General features: G+C 43.2%; 1 protein-coding gene across 1 annotated transcript in view; it reads left to right on the forward strand.

Annotated features, from left to right (window-relative positions):
- The first annotated feature begins 202 nt into the window (after window positions 1–202).
- Window positions 203–22,256, forward strand: part of PHLPP1 (PH domain and leucine rich repeat protein phosphatase 1) — a 149,259-nt gene continuing 127,205 nt past the window's right edge. Inside the window, exon 1 of the mRNA XM_026115630.2 lies at window positions 203–1,884. Coding sequence (XP_025971415.2) covers window positions 558–1,884 — 1,327 coding nt within the window. The 5' untranslated portion in view covers window positions 203–557. The remainder of the gene's footprint in view (window positions 1,885–22,256) is intronic.

Genomic DNA, 22,256 nt, shown 5'->3' on the forward strand with positions numbered 1-22,256 from the left:
CCCGCCCTGGAGCAGGCTGCACGGGCGACGGTGAGGAGCCCGCCACTCCTGCCACGCTCAACGGCCCAACCGCCCCGCGCGGCAGCAAGCGGAGCGGCGGGGCGCAGGGGCGGCCGGGACGTGTAGTCCGCGGGCGCCCGCCATGGGGCTTCGGACTACACGTCCCGGCCGCCCCTGCGCCGGGCGCGGTCACGATGTGTTTATCGGCGAGGCCCCGCCTCGCCGCGCGAGCGGTGGCGTCACCCGCGCGAGCCTCCCTGGCTCGGCGGCCCTTGCGAACGGCGAGGCGGGGGCTGCTTAATATTCATGAGTCTCGGAGCGCGGGAGGGGAGAGGAGAGGCAGCTCGTCCGCCTGCCCTCTCCCTCCCTAATGGCGCTTGCGACAGCTGGGGAGCGGGGCTGAGGCGGCGCGGCGGCACCGGCGGCATGTTCCCCGCGGCTACGTAATCGCCCCGGAACGCGGCGCCTCGCTCCCTGCGTGCGGCTCCCCCCGCGCCGCGCCGTGCCGCGGCGCTCCCAGCAGGGCGGCGGCGGCGGCATCCCCGGCCCCGCGGGCAATGGAGCCCGCGCAGCAGCGAGCGAGAGAAGCGGCGGGGAGCGGGCGAGGGGAGCCGGAGAGCAGCTCCCCGGGCAGGAGGAGTCAGGCGGCGGAGAGCAGCGTGGAGCCGTCGGGCAGCGGCGGGGCCGGGCAGCTGGACGGTAAAGCAGCCGACGGCCCGCGGAGGAGGCGAGGGGTTGCTGGCGGCTTCGCTCCCCCCGCGGCGCTGGCGGCCACCGGCGGGGCCGGCAGCGCCAACTCCCTGCTCCTGCGGAGGGGCAGGCTGAAGAGGAACCTCTCGGCCGCCGCCGCCTCCTCCGCCGCCGCTGCCCCCGCCGCCTCCCTGGGCACCCGCAGCTTGGACAGGAAAGCGCTGCTGCTGAAGCCGCCCCGGCAGCTGCAGCCCCTGCAGTCCCCGGAGCGGGACTGGGTGCGGCGGGACCTGCAGCGGGGCTGCGTCCACGTCTACGAGCGCCACATGAACTGCTACTTGCGCCCGGTGCTCTGCACCCTGGAGACCACGGCGGCCGAGGTGGCCGCCCGGCTGCAGCAGCTCGGCCACAGGGGCGGCAGCAGCGTCGTGCGGGTCCTGGGCAAGGCGGGCGCGCTGCTGCAGCCCGCGCCCGAGCCGGCGGTCCCCGCCGGGCCGCCCGCGCCCGCCGGGGCGCCGCCCGAGCCCGCGGCGGAGCGGCAGTGGCCGCAGCCGGCGGAGAAGCCGCGAAGCCGCCGGGGGACGCGGAGCGGGCTGCCCGGCGGAGACTGCGAGGAAGCGGCCCGGCCCGGCCGCCTGCCACTGGGCGGCAGCGCCGAGGAGGGCAGTTTGGCCGGCGCCCGGCCGAGCCCGGCGCCCTCCGGCTTCAGCCCCGTGGCGCCGCCGGCCGAGCTGTACCTGGCCGGGCCGCCACTGTCCTGCCCCTCCCTGCTGGGCGAGCTGGGGCCGGCCGGCTCCGACACGGAGAGCTTCAGCCCCAGCGCGGAGAGCGTCTCCGACCGGCTGGACCCCTACAGCAGTGGCGGCGGCTCGTCCTCATCGGAGGAGCTGGAGGTGGAACCGGTGCCCCCCGACGGGGAAGAGGAGGCAGGTGCGGGGCCGGGCCGCGGCCCGCCGGGCCGCAGTCACCCGTGCCCAGGGGAGCTGCCCCCGGGGCGGGCGGTGGCCGAGCCGCCGGGGCCGCCCGCCCTGTACGTGCAGCTGCACGGCGAGACCAGCCGCCGGCTGGAGGCCCACGAGAAGCCGCTGCAAATCCAGAACGACTACCTCTCCCAGCTGGGCTTCCGGGACCTGTGGCGGGTGCAGGAGGAGGGCATGGACTCGGAGACCGGCTGCCTCATCCGCTTCTACGCAGGTGATGCCGGGAGCGACCGTTGGGATACGGGGGGCGACCGTTGGGGCGGGGCGCGGCCCCTCCCCCCGCGCGGGCCGGTGGAGCGGCGCGGCCGGAGGGTGCGGAGGGCCCCCGGGCTCCCCGCTCGCCCCGCGGGGCCGGCAGCGCTTCCGCCGGGCGTGTTTCCAGCAGGCCGGCAGCGGTGCTCGGGTCCTTGGCTTTACCTGGGCGCCGGTGTTTGGTGCAGCACTGGGGTTACGAAGGTTCCCCCTCCGTCGCCATCGGCGACGCTCGGCGCTCGAGGTTAAATCGGTTTTGATCCGCTGCCGCCTTTAGGGGAGGGGAGATAGATACGCGTTGGTGCCGCTCTCTAGGGTGGAAGGTCAAAGCCTACTTCGGATATTTACATAACGCTGATCGCTCGCTCGGGGCTTGATGTGGCTGTTTGCTATGGTGTGTTTTTTTAAATCGCTTAATAACAGCGCTGAGGGCCAGGCAGGGTTACTCAGAAGGGATGTAAGGGGAGATCCTCACGGTTTAACTTCTGAAATAAATCGTAACTGTACAAGCTCCTGAGCTGAGAACGATGCCTTCCTGCAAACAAAATCCCGTACTTAGTTTTCTCTATTGCCAGCACTTGTGATCGATTTTTAGAGCTGGAACTGTCTGTTGGGGTAGCAGCGCTTCACAGCGAGGTTAGGGGCTTCGCGAAGGAAGGTATGGCGATAGGAGGTATAGCCTTTGGAACAGGTTAATCAGAATCTTGATCGTAAAAATACAAAAGCCTTTTAAGGCAACCTTGCTGTTAGCTTGTGGTGCAGAATTTGGGGAGTATAGGTGGAAAAGTTAGCTCCCACGTTGTAATTACACAACACTGCAGTTTTATAGTGGTTTAAAAATACTTTCTGTGCTAGTTGAATTGCTCCGTACAGAATACCTGGTGTAGTCTTGGGGAACAGCCTGTTGTCTTAACTGTCTTGGCTGTCTCTCAGAAGAAGAAAATAAGTTGTTTAATGTCCAACTGTATGTTCAAATACTTACTACTTTTACCTGTTTCATAGGAAAGCATGTGATCCAAAGATAAGGCAGAAGATAGGTAGTGCTAGCAAAGAAGGAATAAATGACATCCCCTTGCTGGGTTGGCTTAGCAGTGTGGTTCTTAACTGAAGTCTGCAACTTCAGTGCTTTAGGACTCAGAAGAATGCTGAGGTTCTTATCTCTTGTGAATACCAGTGAATGCGAAATAGAGATTTTAATGGTGTAGTGAGAAGGAGACCAGTACGCTAGATAAGCTCTCCTCTTTATTCAGGAGAGAATGTGGGAGTGGTAGTTAGTAGTCAGTTTAGCTTTTCCTTCAGTTTTCTTGGTTGCGTTAATGACCCCAGCATAAGAAGTGCAGGAGTGCTACTCAGCTTTAAGGAGTTAACAGAAATATGTTGGATACGTTGGGATTGGAAAGGAGCTAAAATTCACTTTTTCAGGTGATGGTGGTGGTCTGAATGTTTCTTAGCTGTGTTAATAAGGGTGGAATTCAGCAGATGATTTGAAAGAAAGCCTGCTTCCATGATTTCCATTCCCACAGTCAAATGGGAATGCACAGACATGTTTTAAAATGGGACAGCTACATGCCTGATTTTCTAACAAGATGTATTCTGAAGAAAAGACAATTAGTCTTTTACAGTTAGGCCTATTTGTACATAGCTTTTAATGCATTAAACAGTTAATACTATCTGTTAAATGCTGGTGTTCCAACTCTGTTTATTTCAATGTTCGAACTTCCAAAGTTGATCCATTTGTTTGCTAATGTAGCTCATGTAATCTGGATTTCATTGCACAAAACTGTTAAATTGAAATATTATTCTATAAGCATACATAGAATTAAACTAATGCAAACTTGTTATGCAAATTCATGTACTTAGCATGCCTCTCTACTTCAAAAGTGCAGGGTTTTTTGAAATCCTTATCTTTTTTGGCAGATCTATGATCAACATCTAAAACACCTGTGATGAGGTGCTTGTAGCAAAATGGTTGCAGCATCTGATGTCTTGGACAAGCCAAAAACAGCAAAAGAAAGTACTATCAACATCTAATCATACTGACTTTATGTAACTGTCATGGAAACTTACCTCTGCTTCCATGTTGTATTTCCCCACCCTCCCCAGTGACGAAAGGGAGGGAGGGAGAGAGACTTAAAAAATACAGGGGTTTCCTGTGATGGGACTGGAAGGGAGAGTAGTTTTTGGCCCCAAAGTTAAGGTGTTTGGTGGAGAGAAGTAGCTTTCTTATAAACAGTCCTCTAGGAATACCCTAAGGAATGGTTTAAAACCAAGCTTTCCTATTTTCCATGGACCTTGTAGGTCTAAGCAGACTGACTTGCCCCTATGCATAGAAAACAACTAGTATTTCTATCCCTGTAATTTCCTGCAAGCTGTCTCAGTAGGATTTGGTGATCCTGGACTTGTAATCATGTAAAATGGCATAAACCTAGGCTGCATTTATTGCATCTATTCTAAAAAGAATTCTTTTGCCTAATCTCCGTGGAGTGGGGAGAGAAGAGAGCATTAAGGTGACTTTTGGGCTTCTTTATTTCTGGAGAGAGACAGTTTTAGGATATCAAGGAAGTTGGGAAGTAAAACTGGAGGATTATTATACTAAAACATACTGTTAAAAATTCCAAACAAGATAACATGACATAGGCAATGACTTGAATGTATTTATTACTGTATTTTGGTAATTTCTGTAATTTTACTGTATTGGTAATTTCTGTAGTTGTGGAATCTGTAAAAATGTGCTTCAAAAGAACTACTGAAGTCCAGAGAATCAGATTTTGTTTCTATTGACAGAACAGCTTTTTAAAAATATGTAGCAGTCCACAAGCATTCTGTAAATGAAATACGTTCTTCAAATGCAGAATTCCAAGTTTAAAAGACCCAGAAAACAAAAGGTGACATTAAGAATGTAAATGTGCTTCCTACATGTTGTCTTGGTTTGCTCCAAAATGTGTTTAGTGTATCTTTATTTTGGCACCTCCTCTGCATTTTTTTTCTTTTTTAAACTCTAAAGGTGAGAGTGTGGTTGAATCTCTTCATTCTCTCGCCTCTGAGCCTTACATAGATAATGCCATTGCTAAAACAGACTCCCTTACAGACTCAAGGATCTGATCTTAACATCAATTTGGGCAGAACTGGGCGTTAGTGACTAGTCATGCATGTTAACTTTTCTCTCTTTTGAAATCTATCTCAAGAAAAGACATTGTCCTCAAAGTTTTAAATATTTAATATCTACTTAAAAAGGATATGGTTAAATAGCTTTCCACTGAGATATTTCTTTACTGGGCTATGGAAATGTATAAGAATCCATAGTGCAATTACAGTCGTGATAGTGTAGCTGGGAGACAGGTTAGGTCAGACTCACTAAACTATTCCTAAAACCATAAAAGTGGCTGTGATCCAGCATGCTTCTTGAACACGTTATAGTACTCCTTGTTGCTCTGTAAAAATAATTTTTGTGAAACATGACTTCTCGCAGTGGCCTTGACTTCTCTATAATTTGCATGTAGAGGAAAAATAGACTAATACAGTTTTTAAATGACTAGATTAGTGCAAAACTGCTTACTCATTTTGAGACTTTAGGTCAAAAATAAGTATGGGATCTTATTTGGTACTATGTTCTGGAGCATCTGTACAGCCAGGAGCATGAGTAATTTGAAATCAGTCTTGAAGCCTGGTTCAGTACAATGGATGTCTGAGGCTTTTCAGTTTTACTGTTGAAAGGTGATTTTTATTTGTGATTCTGGCACTTGGACATCATTAAATCCTCTGTTCTCTGATGTAACATAGGGCTTCTGCACTTGCTGGTGTTACCAAATGTATCACTTTTCAGTAGATGGCTGCCTATAGATAAAATACTAAGAAATTAGGAGTGTTAATTTCACAACTGGCTGTCAGATTTTATTTGGGAAGAGGTGCTTCTTGCTTGTGTGACCTTTTAGGAAGCTCTGAGCAGAAATGAATACAGCTTTGTCTTAAAGTTTCACAAAATGTTGATTTCTCCAATATGAAGATAAGGGTGAGCAGATCTAGTGTCAGGACCAATTGCAGTGATCTAAGCAGTAAAATTAAAAAACAAACAAACAAACAAAAATACACTTGGTAACTGGGGTCACACTAAAGCTTACAGTGCTATGGGCAAGAATGTGGTTTTTAAATGCTTAATCTTACGTGAAAACACTGTAGGCCTGGCAATACTGAGCTTTACAAGATGTGATATGTATTGAATCACTAGCTGTTTGTTGTGCTGTTTAGTAGCAAAAATAATGAATAACTCGGTGCAGCTATTTAATACATATCAATTAATACAATATCAATTCATGATGACTAAGCCCCCTGAAAGGGGGGAAAATGCCAAAGAAGGAACTGTTTCTTGACTTAGGGTAAGATGATAGCTGTGCTGTAAAGAGCTTCTGACTTTGGAGCACTGACTTAGTTCTGAAGTCCAGCATCTTATTTAACATGAAAGAAATTCACAGAATCACAGAATGGTTGAGGTTGGAAGGGACCTTTGGAGATCATCTAGTGCAACCCCTCCCTGCTCCAGCAGGATCACTTAGAGAAGGTTGCCCAGGAATGTGTCCAGACAGCTTTTGAATCTGTCCAAGGAAGGAGACTCCACCCCCGTGGGCAACCTGTTCCAGTGCTCAGTCACCCTCTCAGTAAAAAGTTTTTCTTTATCTTCGATGGAGCTTCCTGTGTTTCAGTTCGTGCCTGTTGCCTCTCGTCCTGTCACTGGACACCGCTAAGAAGAGTGGCCCCATCCTCTTTACACCTCCTCTTCAGATATTTAAACACCTTGATAAGATCCCCCTCAGGCTTCTCTTCTCCAGGCTGAACAGTGCCAGCGCTGTCAGCCTGTCCTCATATGAGAGGTGCTCCACTCCCTTCATCATCCTAGTGGCCCTTCGCTGGACTCACTGCAGCAGCTCCATGCCTCGTATTGGGAAGCCCAGAACTGGACACAGGACCCCAGATGTGGCCTCCCTAGGGCTGAGTAGAGGGGAAGGATCATCTCCCTTCACCTGCTGGCAATGCTCTGCCTAATGCAGCCCAGGAGACCATTGGCCTTCTTGGCCACAAGGGCACGTTGCTGGCTCCTGGTCAACTTGTTGTCCACCAGGACCCCCGGGTCCTTCTCTGCAGAGCTGCTTTTCAGCAGGGCAGCCCCCAGCCTGTCCTGGTGCAGGAGGTTCTTCCTCCCTAGGTGCAGGACCCTGCACTTGCCTTTGTTGAACTTTGTGAGGTTCCTCTGCGCCCATCTCTCCGGCCTGTTGAGGTCCCTGTGAATGGCAGCACAGCCCCCTGGTGTATCAGCCACTCCTCCCAGTTCTGTATCATCAGCAGACTTGCTGAGGGTGCCCACTGTCCCTTCATCCAGGTCACTGATGAATAAGTTGAACAGGATTGGACCCAGTCCTGAGCCCTTGGAGGGGAGGGGTATACTGCTAGTTGTTGGCCTCCAACTAGACTTTGCACCACTGATCACAACCCTCTGAGCTCTGCCATTCAGCCAGTTTTCAGTCCACCTCGCTGTGTGCTCATCAAGCCTGTAAATTAGTCCATGTTAATGCGAATGAATACTTTTCCTACAGATGTGATTGGAAAAGTGAGGTCTTGATGTGTGAACTTGAAACTAAAAGGAAAAAAACATGTCTGCCTAGGGCTGCCTTGATCTTAATTTTTTCCTTCCTTATGCGACTTTGACATATGTTTTATTTACTTTGTAATCATTTGTGTGCCTGTATCTCCTTTAGGGAAGAAATACCTAAAACTTTCTACTTTGGGAAACTGGTTCATTTAAATCATCTAGTGTTTTTAAATTCAAGCAGCTAACCTCCTTTGCTGTGACTGAAGTAGTGAAATTCCTAGCCCTATTCTATAGGAAAGTTTAAAATGGCTGAGCTGTTGTCGGCTTGCTCCACCTGTCCATGTACATACTAGTTTCCTTATCTAGTTCTCGCTGGAATGATGTCTCCCTAAGTTAAGCAGTTTGGTGAGGCTCTGGGGCAGTAGTGCGCTTGGGCCTCTGCTGCGCAGGAGGAGCTGTGCAGATAGTGCTGGAATGCCGGTGTGACTTGCAGCTAAGCTTTGGTATGTGACAGCTGTTAAGTACAATGGTTTCTGCAACTTTTAAATTCTGGTGTACTCCTGGCTAGCATGCACAATTTAATTAGGTGTAAAGTACAAACGAAGGAGACTTCAATGTGATGTGCATAAAAGTTCTTGTATATACTAAACATATAGTACCTAGACTGGTGCATCCAGGAGCTGAATTTCTTCACTGCAGCAGTGTGAAACGCAGCTTTCTCCTTTTTTCTTCCCTTCTTTATTTTGATACTGTCCCTCTTTCCATAACCCACCAGCAGCTATTGCTTTGTGCTCTCTCTCTCTCTTTTGTTTTTTAATTCTGTGCATAAACATCCTCTTGATGATGGAATTGCTGATAAAAGACCTTGTGCAGTTAAAACATCCATCTGTTCTGTTCGGACACTGACAGACTGTGATCCATCTAAAGCACTACATAGTTCTTATGAAGGCACTACTTAATAGTACAAAAAAGAAACAACTCTAATTTGAAACAGTGCTAGCAACCAATATGTTTCTTACCTACTGAAAATGACTTAGTAGTGTAATAAAACTATATAGAGAGATTTCTTTATTATCCAAATGGCCCTCTGAAAGAGAATGAAGTATAGAACATCCGTGTCTGAGGTTGGTTTGATAAGTGCATGCATACAGAATTTTGTAAAAACAGAAGTTTAGAGTCGGCAATCCTAAAGAGTGCTGCTTGTTAGACTCAACTGTTCAATTTGGAGGGACGCTGTACTTCAGATGCTCACACTTGCATTTTCCTATGGATTTGAGGGATGGTCAGTTTGGATTAACTGTTTAAGCTATTCCTATAGTAATTTAGACAATAAAAAAAATGAAAAACCCCAAAGTGACTTTTATCTTTGTATTTGCCTTGGACAGTAAAAGCAAAGGCGCATTTCTTAGTCTTCAGTATTTCATTATTTCACTGCTCGTGGAACATGGAACATTGGCATTTTAGATAAATCTGCAAGTATATTTGTTTTCAGCTTCCCTTGGCTCTATTTTATTGCTATATTTTAGAGCACTTAGTGAGGATTTGCACCCTGTGAAGTCAGGTTACAGGACTGTTTCAGACATGCAACTTTATTCTTTGAATAACAATTCAATGTTGCATTTACCTTCAAGGTTTTTGGTGAGGTCTCTTTTGTGTATTCCGGTGGAATAGACCTTGATGCTTGGAGTCAGTTGCAGCATCTGTGGGGAGGGAACTAACTTTGTTAAGTAAAAGTGACTTTTTTTTTTTTTTTAATGTTGGTAAGCTTCACTATCTCAGCTACGTAATTCCAGCTTATTTCTCCAAAACATCTCTGGTATGGAAAAATGCTACCAGCCTCTGTAAACAACTAAAAAATTTTAAACACACTCAAGAATGAGTGTATCAACTTTTTCTAGATTTGGCTCTAAGCCAGGAAATCTGAAGCATTTAGCTTTTTGCAAAATGCTTAAGAAACTTCGCAGGAATATGATGTCCACATTTAAAAATGATGAATAACCTTTTGCTTACAATATTTATCTGTGAGATAGGAAACCTAAGCTAAAATTACAGCTGCATGGTAATGGCTGAGTTCTGTATAGGTCTGAAGTAATCAAGTACTACAAATCTTATGTCAATGAAGCATTTCTGTAAAGTCTAAACTTTCGGCTTTCTGCTTCACTCTGAACTGAAATTCAATGAAAGTGCCTAAATTTATTCTTTGTATACTTTTTGTCTTTTGAAAATCTTCTCTGGAGAGTCCTGTTAGTTGCAGCATTACCATTTTGGAAAAAGTAACTTACTCATTTTTCACTATAGAACACTTTCCACCCCCCCCTTTTATGCTGCCGTTTGTCCAATATGCTATCTTAACATAGATGATGTTTTCCAAAAGTGACTAGTGTCAAATTCTAATTGAACATTTTTCCACTGTTTGATATCAAACATTTAAGCCAGCTTAGGTATTGGAGAATTTTAAGTTTGACTTATCCTATATTTTAAATAACTCTGACTTACGTTTCTTCATGTCTGCTTTATGATAAAGTTACATGTGAAGAATAGACATCACTTGCTTATTGGAATGTAGCAGCTGTCCTAAAGCTGTAAATCAACATATGTGGGTTTCAAATGAGTAACAGTATTGTCTGCAGTTGAAAGTTGGGTCAGGATTTCAGGTAGGCAGATTTTAAGAGTAAAACCTTTTTTTTTATTGTGTGCATGGCAAATCTGCTGGCACAGATGTGCTGGCACATCTGCTTTGGTGTATGCTTGTTTTTTTTAAAAAGCAATGACAGTAGTTAACATTTGGGCTCTTCTCGGCGAGATACCATCCTTAGGGTGGCTCTCCATACCCTCTGCCACTGTCACATAGAATCATTTAGTTACATAAGCTGATGGTAACCGGCAAAAGGAATTTGAACCACAATTTTGGTTCCCTGTTTAGCTAACTAAGGAGACCCGACCCTCTTAGTTGGATTGCTGTGGCTTTCTGCTCCTATGGCTGTAGTTAAAGTGTGTGGAAGAACAGAAATGATGCAGAATCTCCTGGTGTCTCCCTCACCCCCCCACCCCCCCACTTATTTGAGAAGGAAAATTGTTTTTTGAAGAATGTGGCATTTAAATGATGACTGTTAAATTGAGAAGAAAGATCTCTTACAGGGAAGAGTCATTTAATTTCACAACATAGCATACTATCGCTGAAGCTTTTTCTGTTGATGGGGAAGTAAAATTTCTTCCAGCTGGCTTTGGCTTATTTGGAGTGATGCTGAAAATACTCATTGCCCAACCAACTGTGTGTTCCTTGGTCTGACAGTTAAGAATAACTATTTATATGTTCTATTCTGAATATTAATTTGAAATACTAAGTTTTAAGGGATTTTTCTCTCCAACTTCATCTAACTTAGTTCTTAGTGTAGGAGGAAAATGAAGTGAAATTGTGTAAGAGATGTAGATTCAAACACCCAAATAGAGTAGAGAGGATTTTTAAAGTTTAATTTGTGTGAGCCAAAGGTGAACTTGGTTCTTTGAAGGTCATAGGCTATTAATTGTTCATGGTCTTGTCTGATGGCAATGGGAATCTTCAAACCGACTTCACTAGGCTCTCAATTGCATTAATAATTCTCCAAAAAAAAAAAGAAAAGCCAACCCATAATAGCTGCATTAACCGGTTCCTCTCATCTGCAAGCACTCCAAGTGCCGTGCCAACTTATTTAAATAAAAACAAAACAATGGGCCTTCTTCCAAAGGGGTAATGAGGAGCTGGAATGTCTTTGAAGATCAGGACCCTAGGCTGTAGGTGTGATTTACATAAACCTAATTATGTAACCTGAATGCCGTTTCTCTTCCTGTTTGTCCAATTTATGAATCTTTGTGTTCAAAGAGAAAGAGATAGCAAGACCTATAATTAAGATAAGTAGCAGGCCACTCCTTTTCTGAATGTGTGCTCTGGTGAGGAGAGAATTTTAGAGGCAGCATTAGAATAGAACAAAACTTGTAATTCAGACACCTTCAGTTGATGAGAATAATACTGACTCTTTTCTTTTGGAAAAAAAAGCTGCATGCCTGTTTAAACAACAACTATGCCTAGTTCAAGCTATTCTTTGCTATAAAGCAAATGGTATAGAAAACCTGAAAATTATTACTGGCAAGGATTTTTACTTCTATAGAAGCCATAGATGGTCTTTGTCTAAGCAGCTCAGTTTTATATCTGAGTGTGTGTGTGTGTGTGTGTATGTATATAAAAGCAGCATATCAGTTTTAAAGCTACCTTGAAACTAGTAAGTTTGTAAGATGGGTAGTGAGTTTCCAGATGAGCACTATGTATGGTGACATTTCATCATTCAGTGAAATGCTTGCTCTTTCTTCCTGTCTAGTCCTCGCTAACCTTTCTAAAGCAAACAAAACGGTAAGTGGTAGTGCTGGGTTTACGATAAGTGTCCTATAAACAGCTGAGAAGTTAACTGTATATACAATCTACTTGTTCATAAGATGATTGGCAAGATTTACAAGTTACTGTTTATCCCAGTTATTTTATGGTACGTGTTGACTCAAATGATAAGTGATGGAACATATTTTTTTCCTTCTACTGTGTATTACTTCATGGGACAGGCAGACCTCTAGGGGACAACCATGAGCAGTCATTTTATTTATGAAACTTAATTACATCTGAGTCCAACTAATACTGTATGTCAGTACTTGCTTAATGCATCTATGCATGCTGGCTTTCATGCTGTAAAGCATGCCTGTTGTAATAAGAAGATTAATTATAAGAACTGTTACAAATGAAGTGTGAAACTGCTGGAAGGAGGCTAGCACATATAATACAGTCAGGATGATATAAAAACTCTTGTTTTTTTTGTTATACCAATTATCATGTGGATATAAACACTCTTAAAGGCCAAGTAGTTTGCAACTTGCATATGGGATGTTGCTCAAAGTAAAGTCAATCACATATGTGTGGGAAAGGCAGTTTAACATTTCAAAAATACTGGCATGAGCCTGTTGAAAGCTACATAATATGTAATAATGTGAATTATTTTTTTTTTTCTCTTCTCCATCTCCTCTTTTAGTCCTGTAGTTGAATGTTTTTGTGATGTACTGTCTTGGTGGAAGCATGGAGGTGGCTCATAGCATGATTATGTGGATTAAAATTTTTAGATTGAAAGTGGACAACTGGGCCAGTGTCCTTTCAGAGCAAGTACTTACCTTTTTTGCTTTAGGTGTCCTAGCTAATAAAAGAAAGGACTGGCGGAAATGGGAATCTGAACTCTTTGAAGATGTTGAAGAGGCTGCGGAAGACTTTTTTTTTATAAAACCCTTGCCCCTTGTTTGCACCAACCAAAAGAGAATCTGTAGTCTGTATGTTCAGTGTGAATTAACTGAAGATTAGTATAGTACATTTCAGACTACTAAATGCTGAAACTTTTCCATTTCATAACTTGTAAAATAATGGAATTGTGTTTAAGTTTCTTCATTCCGCTTAAAATTAGACTATAGCACTGAGAACTACTTGGTTTGTCTGTCTAATCTTCTTAATCAAATGGTGACTTTAAGTTCTGTTCATACAGAAAGAGTACATTGTTTTGTTTTGCTTCAGAGATTTCAGCTTGGGCATGTCTCTGTTTAAAAAAAAACCAAACTTTCAGGATGTTTGTTTTCTCAATCCATGAAATAACAGATACTAGTTTATATTTCAACTTCCAGCTTTTTCCTCTACAAATAAAACCTGGAACAAAAATACGTTGATCAGTATTGATAGTTATGATACAAAGATTGAGAGGCTTTGTAGCCTGCAGTGGAGTAAGTCATGCTCCTTCCGTCTGTGCCAAAATAAATGTCACTCTGGAGGAAATGCTCTACTGGGGCCTGGGATGTATGTTATATATATTCAATTTGCAACACTGGGCGGGTTGTGATCCTTTGTGTAGTGCTCCATTGCAGTGTAAGCAGTTTCAGCAGCTCTCTCTGCTTTAATTTTATACAAATAGAAGGCATATTTTGAGTTCCTGGCAAATAACCAGTGTTACTTTTGCTGTGGGAATGGGTGAATGCAAAGGTGTTTACTTAGTGTCAAGACAGTCCTGTTCATAAGTACCAGTAAATCATGAAGTATAGAACAAATGTAGATTCTTTTTGCCTAGAATATGCAGCCAGACTTTGTCCCCCAGAAATCTTTTGGATGTTCTTGGTTGTGGCTCCCAACTCATCCACTTTGTACAGCAAGTTCTGTTTTAGTTCTCTTCTGGAAGCTTTTTTGGATCTTTTGCAGTGGCCACTTATTGGTATGGCTGTGTGTGTGTGTGTGTGTGTGTGGGGTTTAATATCTGTAGGGGAATGTATGAAATAGTACCACTAAATTACTTGCAGATAAGAGCATTCATTCTAGCGTGGCTAACACGAGGCTGCAATAAATAGTCAAAAATCTGCCCAGAAGGTGACAGCACATAGAAGTTGCTCTGTTTGTGAACAGTGTAGGATCAGGCTATGATGTGAAATCCTAAGGTAAGAATAGCAGAGCCTTAAAGGGGTTAAAGTGTATTGCACCTTGTATTACAGAAACAGGCATGTGAAAATTAAAATTAAAAACAAAAAAACACTGTTGGGTAAGGACAGAAGCATGTGACAAGAGTATCTCTTTCAAATGTAGGATATTAAGAGACAAAGGTTGTTGTAGCCTATTTAATGCACTCAAAATGCTTGCCTGCAAGAAGACTTTGTAAATTGGTTGTTAAAGGAAGAAACTGAAGGCTAATCTTATATATTAAGAATTATGGCTGAAAGTAGAAGAATTCATGCTGTTAGATGGCTTTGAACCTTAAACTGGATGTACTGATCTTTAGCATTAGACTGACTTTCCAACAGTGGTCTTAAATGCAGCAGTTCAGTAAGGCTTATGCTTTTTTAGGAATGTGTGTATCAAATACGGAGGACTTTCAGCACTTGGCAGTTCTCTCTTACTTGCTGTCACCCACTAAGCATGATCAAGTAGTCAAGTTAGAAACTACATTTAACAGCCATTTTTCCTTCTGAATTGCGAAGGAAGGTGTTGCTGAGGAAAACAGTATAGAACAAGTCTAGTCTGCTCTTGTAACGTGGAAAAAGGGTGGATTCCCAGTAAGCAGGTTGTGTGAACTTCGTGTGCAGACTGTTGTCCAGGGGAGGATGGTATCTGTGTACTTGTCACTAGTAAATAAAAGAATGTCTGTATCTTTTTTTGTTGGGTGCACTGTCCTTGTGCCTATATGTTGTCTGTGTTCTGTGAGGTCCCTAAACACACCACACTTAAAGAATTGGTGAACTGCCTTTTCAGACTTGGAGCTGTTCTTTCAAGTTTCTTAAGATGCTGTGCATGTTGGCAAGCCTAAATGGAGAAGATGTTGTTTGAGACTCTTCTCAACAGGTGTTTGGCCCTGGTGTCTTGGCACCCCATGTGTGTTTTTTTTTTTTTTTTTTTTTTCCTTCCCTGGCACAGGCTTTTTTTTAATGTTCAGGGTGTCATTTTTTGCTGAGCCTTTCAATGTTCATGTTGACTCACTTTTCTAAACATGTAGCTTGTATACTGACTGGAAAATCCTTTAAGCTTTTCTCTGCAGGTGTTGCTATACTGCTTCACAGCAAGAAATGTAGGTGTTCAAAGAAGGTCAGAAACTAATGTCTGACTTCTCCACCTGATGTGGAAGCTGTCCATACCAAAGCAAACCTCCTAGCGTAAAGTTAATACCCGTTAGCCTCTCTGTAGCAGACATGTCTGAATATAGTTACATCTTCATCCTCAGTAGCAGGGAAATAGCTTGGTATCTTTATTTGCCTAATGAAAGGTCAGGCAAACCTTGACCAGTCATCATTTATACATAAATGTCCTCTCAGCTCTGAAGTTACTGTTATCCTTTTGTCTACTCATGCGCGGAAGTATATATCCCAGTGGGACAGTCTGCAGACAAAGAATGACTAACTGCTGGGTGCATGGCGTTGCCTGCCTGTCTCGCTTTGAATGCCTATGTTTGTTTGCTTCACTTCTTGTTAGTATTAGTGGAAAGCGTGGTAGTAGCTAGTTCTAGATCTCATTTAGCCATATCAGAGTGGCCACTAATCTCAGTGTCAATCTTAAAGCAACATGGTTTGAACTGGTGGAGGGCCATCCTTGTTCTGGTAAGGTATAAGGAAGAGGTGCTGTTATGAGGAGGTCTGTCAGTAGAGATGTCACCTGTAACTTTGGTGGATTTCTGAAGCGTAAGCAAGGCTTGCTGAACTCGGAATCAGTAGGACTGTGCTGCAGCTTGCTGTCATCCTTTCGACTGTCTACTGCTCTCATCCTGTCCACTTTCTTGCGTGTATATGTGGAGCTGTTGGGAGATGTGGTGAAAAACAGTGTCATTAGTAAAAGGAAGCTGCCTTGGTTTTGTTTTCTCATAACCTTTAAGGCAAACTGCTGAGTTCATTCCCTTCCTTTACAAATAGCAAGGAATGAAGGTGGCACGTGGTTGAAAAAGAAGTAGAGGTTTTAACATCTTACTGTTTGGCTGCAGTTCTTGTTAATATATGTGCTTTAGTTTTTACTGAAGGTACTTGAAGTAAAATAAGACCTTTGAATGCTGTAAAGTTACAATGCTTAGTTATATGTAAAAGTGCTCCAAGTATATGTAAGTATCTGGCTGGGGGTTGAAAGTACAGTGGCAAATAGGAGTCTGGAGTTTCCCAGTGAATTAAGAGCAAAGGTGGGGGCAGAGGGGTGTGGGTGTGTGTTTGGGGTTTTTTCTTTTTTTTCTTTTCTGGTCACGCTGAAGAAGCATGTCTTGTCTGCAAACTAGCTAGCAAAGACTTTTGCCTCTTCAGGTAAAGCAGTGCTCTAAGAGCACAGCCAGCTCTTCTAGACACCAGCAGAAGCGTGGTGGTGACATCACCCGGAGAAAAAAGGAGAAGGTCAGGCAAAGTCACTGGGGCTGCTTGTTCTGCACAGGCACTTGGGAAAGGGTTTCTTTCGTATGCTGTCTAATAGATTCAGCCTTTTATTTTATAATATAATTAAATAACCAAGCCTTTGTGAGGCTCCTGAATTCCTTTAATTTAGCGGCTGCACAGAAGCTGAATTCAGAGCATTCATGGGTCTGTACTATCTCCCTGACTACTTGCCAGGTCTATTCATGCTGTTCTGAGTGCAGGAAGTTCTCACATTCATTCAGGACTGGGGGTGTGTATGGGGACGGGGGTGGGGGGGTGGGGGATGGGGGTGGGTGGAAGGCACCCTCCCACCCCCCAAAGGGAAATGGTTATAAGGAAATTCTTCAGTGATTCCCTGGGACCAATTTACCAACTGTTAATCTGTGAGTAAATAATGTGAACAGTTTATACACTTGGCAGCTCTTGAGGAAAGAGCAGAGAATCATGAGAAGTTCACAGTCCACAGCCCCAAGATAGGTGAACATTTTGTGTTAGGGTTTGTCTGAACAGAGATAGACCAGTACTTTTTTTTGTTAGCACATGTAATCTAACATATTCTGAAGTATAACTTTAAGGAAAACTTTACTCAGGCATGTGCTAGCTGGCTGCTTATACTTATCTTGCTCAAGTTAGGTAATTAGTTTCTCTGCTGGAGTTTTAATGCCCTAGCTAGTATGTTCATGTTCTTTTACAGGCTGCTACTAATGCTTTCTTGAGGAGGGGTTGAGGAAGTGTATTTACTGCCTGGTGAGAGGGAAGTAGGTGATAGTGGCTTTCCCTTTGGAGAAGGGAAGGGCAGAGAGGAGAAAGATGAAACAAAACTGAGAAAGCAATGAATAAATCAAAGCTAGTAGACAGGAAGTGCAAAATGCTTTGCAAACTTAAGCATTCATTTCACTTCCCAGGAACTGTCCCACATCTCTAATCTGTGGTATCTAATCTTTATAACTAGATACCACAGTGATAGACACAATTGACATTTCTGACGTACATAAAGGAAAAGTGGCTTCTGAATGTGAACTTTCTGCTGACAAAACTGTCGCATCTTGGGAAATACACAGCTAGGTGAATACAGCAGTTAATCTGCAAGTTGCGTTTTCACCAGCTGAAAGGAACTGGGATGGTACAGCCTCTCCTACAAATTAGATGTTCACATCTAAACTTCAGCATTTGAATTCTCTGTTGCAAAACTGAAAGAGGAGGGGAGGTGCTTGGCAGAAGAGTGGGTATACACTGCTCTGTAACTTTGAGCAGGAAAGCCCACAGTTGAAAACCTTCTCGTGTAGACAAGGCAAGCTACATTTAATGTGTTCCATCTGGGAACTGAACTGGAGGAGGGACACCCAAGGTTCTCCTCTCCAGCTCTTCGAGTGCCCTGAAGTACACCTTTTCATACTGGGGTGTGAAACTTGTAAGCCAGTGTACTCTTACAAATAACACTTTAAGCCTAAATTATTTTAAAGCAATGTAATCACTTATAAGATACTTCCTTTACTGGTATCTGGGCATGCCACAGGACTTGATGATTCTCCTGTTATGAGACTTAATTTGCTACTGTGGTGTTGACCTACAGCTTCCTGTTCTGAAAGCCCCAGTGAGCATCTGCTGAGCTGTGTTCCTTTCCTTTGTAATTCCTACCGGGAAAGGCATTCCCCTCAGATCCTTAATAGAGTTCAGTTTGTCCACAGTAAGTGCTTCCTCTCTTTGCCCTCTTTCTCTTTCCATCCTCCAACTTGCAAGCTCTGGAAATCAATTTAAAATCCTCATCATGAGATAAAAACCATCATGAATGGAAATTTAATATGCTGTAGTTTCTAGAATGAAAGGTCTGTTAAGAACATATACTTGTGGATTATGGCACACGTTACTACACATGTAACTGTGAAAGTAATGCCATATGTCTGGATTGTTCATGCAAAAATAAGGAAATGAGTGTAAAATACTGTCACTGGATGGCCTCTTCACATTCCTTATTTTTTTCTTTAATTTAAAACTGCGAGTCTTGATTTCTGTTTTGCATTAAAAATAACGGTGCTGAATATCTATGGCAGCTTTTTCCTTTTAAAACAGTTTACCATTTGGTAAGCTATAAAAGTGCTGTAACAGCTTTGCTTTATATATAGATAGGCAAACAGAAGGTTTTTAATCTCTTTAGAAGGCTGTTAGTTAAACTTATTTTGTGAGCCCAATTTCATAACAAAGCTGAAAAGTATATGGAGGTACATATTTGCTTCAAGGATCTTTTTTGTTGGTGGTGGTTTTTTTGCGGGGGGGAGGGGTAACAACTTGTGAAGATCTTTAACAAAACAAAGATAAATAGCATCAGCTATTCCATACTTTCTTGAGTGGAGAAAGGGTGTATGTCAATTGAGGGAGAGTTTACAGGCTAAATAAAACTGCTGTTGCCAGGCAGCCCAATAAATGAGTTGGCATCACTTGAAAATAAGAGTAAATTATGGGTTGGTATCAGAGCAGAGTGGACAGTGGAGAAGTGGAGAAAATGAAGAGAAATTGGGATTTTTTTAAACTGGCTTGTTTCTATTTCCAGAACAGAGTATTAAAGGAAGGGTAGCTATCTTTAAAAGCCTAACTGTACTATGTAGTAAAAGGAGAGATGGGCTGCAAGGGAAGTGTAATTCCCTTCCCTTTTTTTATTATTATTGCATGGCATGTTGAGTTAATGACTGCTATTACAAAATGGGGTGTTGAGTCACTTGAAAAGATACTACTTTTCCTCTGGGCTATAACAATTTTGAGTAGATGGATACTTAAGAGTTACCCTTTTCTCCTGTAATACTAAGTCTTTATGTTTAGCTTTTAGTTTATATGAGTGAGTTGAGCATTTGTGACAAAATGCTTGGTGCCAGGTACTACTGCTTACAAATATCTGTCCCTATAGGATTCTGCTGTTCCCTCTGCCTTCCTAATCCAGGTTCAGGCACCCATCACACAGGTAGCTAGGTGTCAAGGACTTACCGAATGGATGAGATTTATACATAAGGAAAAAGTCTTGGCTATTAATGAAAGCCACTTCCTGCTTGTCTCCTCCCCCCATCATTAGTGTAGGATCTGCTTTGTTGTAACATAGGCCTTTCTAAGATTAAATGTGTGTGTGTGTGTGTGTGTGTGTGTGTGTGTGTGTGTGTGTGTGTGTGTGTGTGTGTGTGTGTGTGTCTGCTTAGCAGAATGTTGTAAGATAGTAATTAATGCTCTAGCCATCACATGAATGGAAAGTATTTCTGCAAACATGTCTATGTATCTAGATACTTAAGAGGATAAAATTAGGCTTTGGAATTTCCCTCTGGTCCTGTTTAACTTAGCTAACTCTTAGACACGCTTTTGTTATGGTGATAATCATTGCATCTGACATTGTTTTACTTCTGTTGTTAAAGACGCAGTGTCCTCAGCAAAAGCCTAACATGCAAACCAGTAGCAGTTGGTGCAAATGAGGATAGTCAGATGGAGGTTCTGTCGTTATGTTCTAGCATTTGGCAAGTTTCTTCCATTTCTGTTTTCCTTGCAAGTTAAAAACTCTTGTGGTTGTTGCACAGCATCATTTCCTGGAAGTGCTTTAATATTTCTGCTTCAAACCTTGAAAGTTGAAAAATATGGTATTAAAGATGGAATTTCAGTTTGTCCAGTGATTTTAATGTGCAACTTGTCTTCAGTGTTTGCAGCAGTTTGTAACTAATAAGTATAAAATACACTGACTCTTAACTTCTCTGAGGATTGTTTGTTTTTGTTTGGTTGGTTTTTTTGTTTGGTTGGTTTTTTGTTTTTTTTACAGGATGAAGCTTATAACCTTCCTTACTGATAAAACAATGCTGTTTCTTTTGGTCTACTTAAGTTTGCAGAAAAAACTGTGGTGGCAATCTTAGTAGATGTACCATACTGCCTGCTGTTGTTTTCTTTTATTTTTGTTTCATTATGTTTAACTTTTGCTTAAATATCTTGAGAATAGAAATTAGTTGGGTTAGTTTTTTCTAGCAAAATTTGTAGCTGTCAGGCTTTGCTTCTCTGTGCTGCTGAGCAGTGTGGATAACATTGCTTTAGCCTATACATTTCTTCCACAGTTATGATCCTGTAATTGCAGGGGGCAACTGTGTGTGCGCTTCTCCCTTGTCTTTCATGTCTTTATTTCATCTCTTGCAGTTGTACGCTGATTTGGCAGTCATCAGTAAAGCATCCCTCAAAAAAAGCTACTGCTATCTTCTTGAACATTAGAAAACGTGATGTGACAAGATGGTGTTCTTTGGCTGCATATGAATGAGGTGAGGTAACCTGGTGGTTTGAGAGAGCAGTTGCAGCCATAAGCAAGGTAGATTCCAGATGGCACTAGTAAAGCCTGACTGAGATGAAAGAATAGTCTCTCTAGGCTATACACTCTCTAAATTTTTGGTGTCTGTAAAATAAGCATTGAAATCCTTTGTCCCAAGAGTGTTTGAGTGCAAAGTTCATTTTCTGCTGAAGCTTCTTACCCAGTGTATATATAGTGTGCCTTTCCTCCTCTAGTACAAGGATTCTTTTATGCCGCAAGAATGCTAACAGAAAGCTAACTTTCTGACTGAACATAAAAGAAAACACATAGCATTAGCGCATTAGTCTTTAGCTGTCTTGCCCTTTGCTGGCTGTGTTTACACCAGTGCTCCTTTCCTCATGTTCAGTGCTGCCTCCTCTTGCAGAACTGCTCAGGCTGCCTCGTGAGTTGTCTATAGACTTCTCCTGGGAGAAGCATGTAGCATGTTCAGTAAACTTTGGGCTTTCTTTCCTTCCTCTAGGATTTCTGTCCTGGAGGTGGGAAGAAGGACTGCTTGTGAGGTGGGAATTTTGCTGTGCTTTTTCTTCAGCATGGCATGATACTGCCATCACAGGAAGTCTCTGGAGTAGTAGCTGCCTTTTGGCTTCTGTAATGCACAGGTGGGCCTGTAGTGTGCTGTAATTCTACAAGTAAAAGCATTAACCTATCCTCTGAGGAAACCTTCAGACAAATTGACTGGGCACTATGCCATGCTGCTGCACAGTTGTCTTCCATTTGAACAGGTTGTCTGTCCAGCTCTAGACTTGTATTTTAAGTGTTGATACATAGGTTTGAGGTGGCCCTGATTTTGGAACTTTATTAAGAGTTTGTGTTAGCAAATTGCTAGGCTAACCTATCTAAAATTTTAGTGGCTCCAAATCTCTTGTTTTATTGAAGTTCTTAGCCTCCTGTTAGCTTCTTATCCAGCATGTGATTAGTTGTAAGAAATCACTGGAGCTCTTTCCTGAGTCTTCAGTTTGCTCAGGAATCAAGTTATTGATTGAAGGGTTGGTCTTTCTTCCTTTCCCCCTGCAAAAAAGTTCAGATTTGGGAACTTTAATCTTACAATCTCAAAATTTTCCCTTTTTAAATGTCAAAAACAGGGGAGGGGGACTGAAAAAAAAAAGATTACTTTAGGACTCTAATAAAATGAGAAGAAAATAAGACTTGTTTAAACATCTTTAAATTTTATTTTTACTTAGCTTTCATAACAATCCAAGCATCAAGTACATTATTCTAATTTTTGTACACTTTAAACCTTATTTAGATCTCAGAGTGCTGCTTTCAAGATTGGAAGCAATTATTTAAGTTACCAAAATTAAGTACTTGTGATTGTTGCAGTTTTACCATGGCTCTTCTGGGTGGTGTGTACCTTTTACTGCAGAAGAAAAACTTATGTTATAGGCAACTGTAGCATCATTGTGGCAGTACTGGGGACAGACAAGTGAAGAATGCAGAGTACCCTGAAAGCAAATGTAGGACTCCTTGTGTTGGGATGGATCGGTCACTGCTCTGCCATCTTGACTGCTGTATTGTCAGT

This window comes from Dromaius novaehollandiae, chromosome 2 (genome assembly GCF_036370855.1).
Source record: "Dromaius novaehollandiae isolate bDroNov1 chromosome 2, bDroNov1.hap1, whole genome shotgun sequence".
Classification (NCBI taxonomy): domain Eukaryota; kingdom Metazoa; phylum Chordata; class Aves; order Casuariiformes; family Dromaiidae; genus Dromaius; species Dromaius novaehollandiae.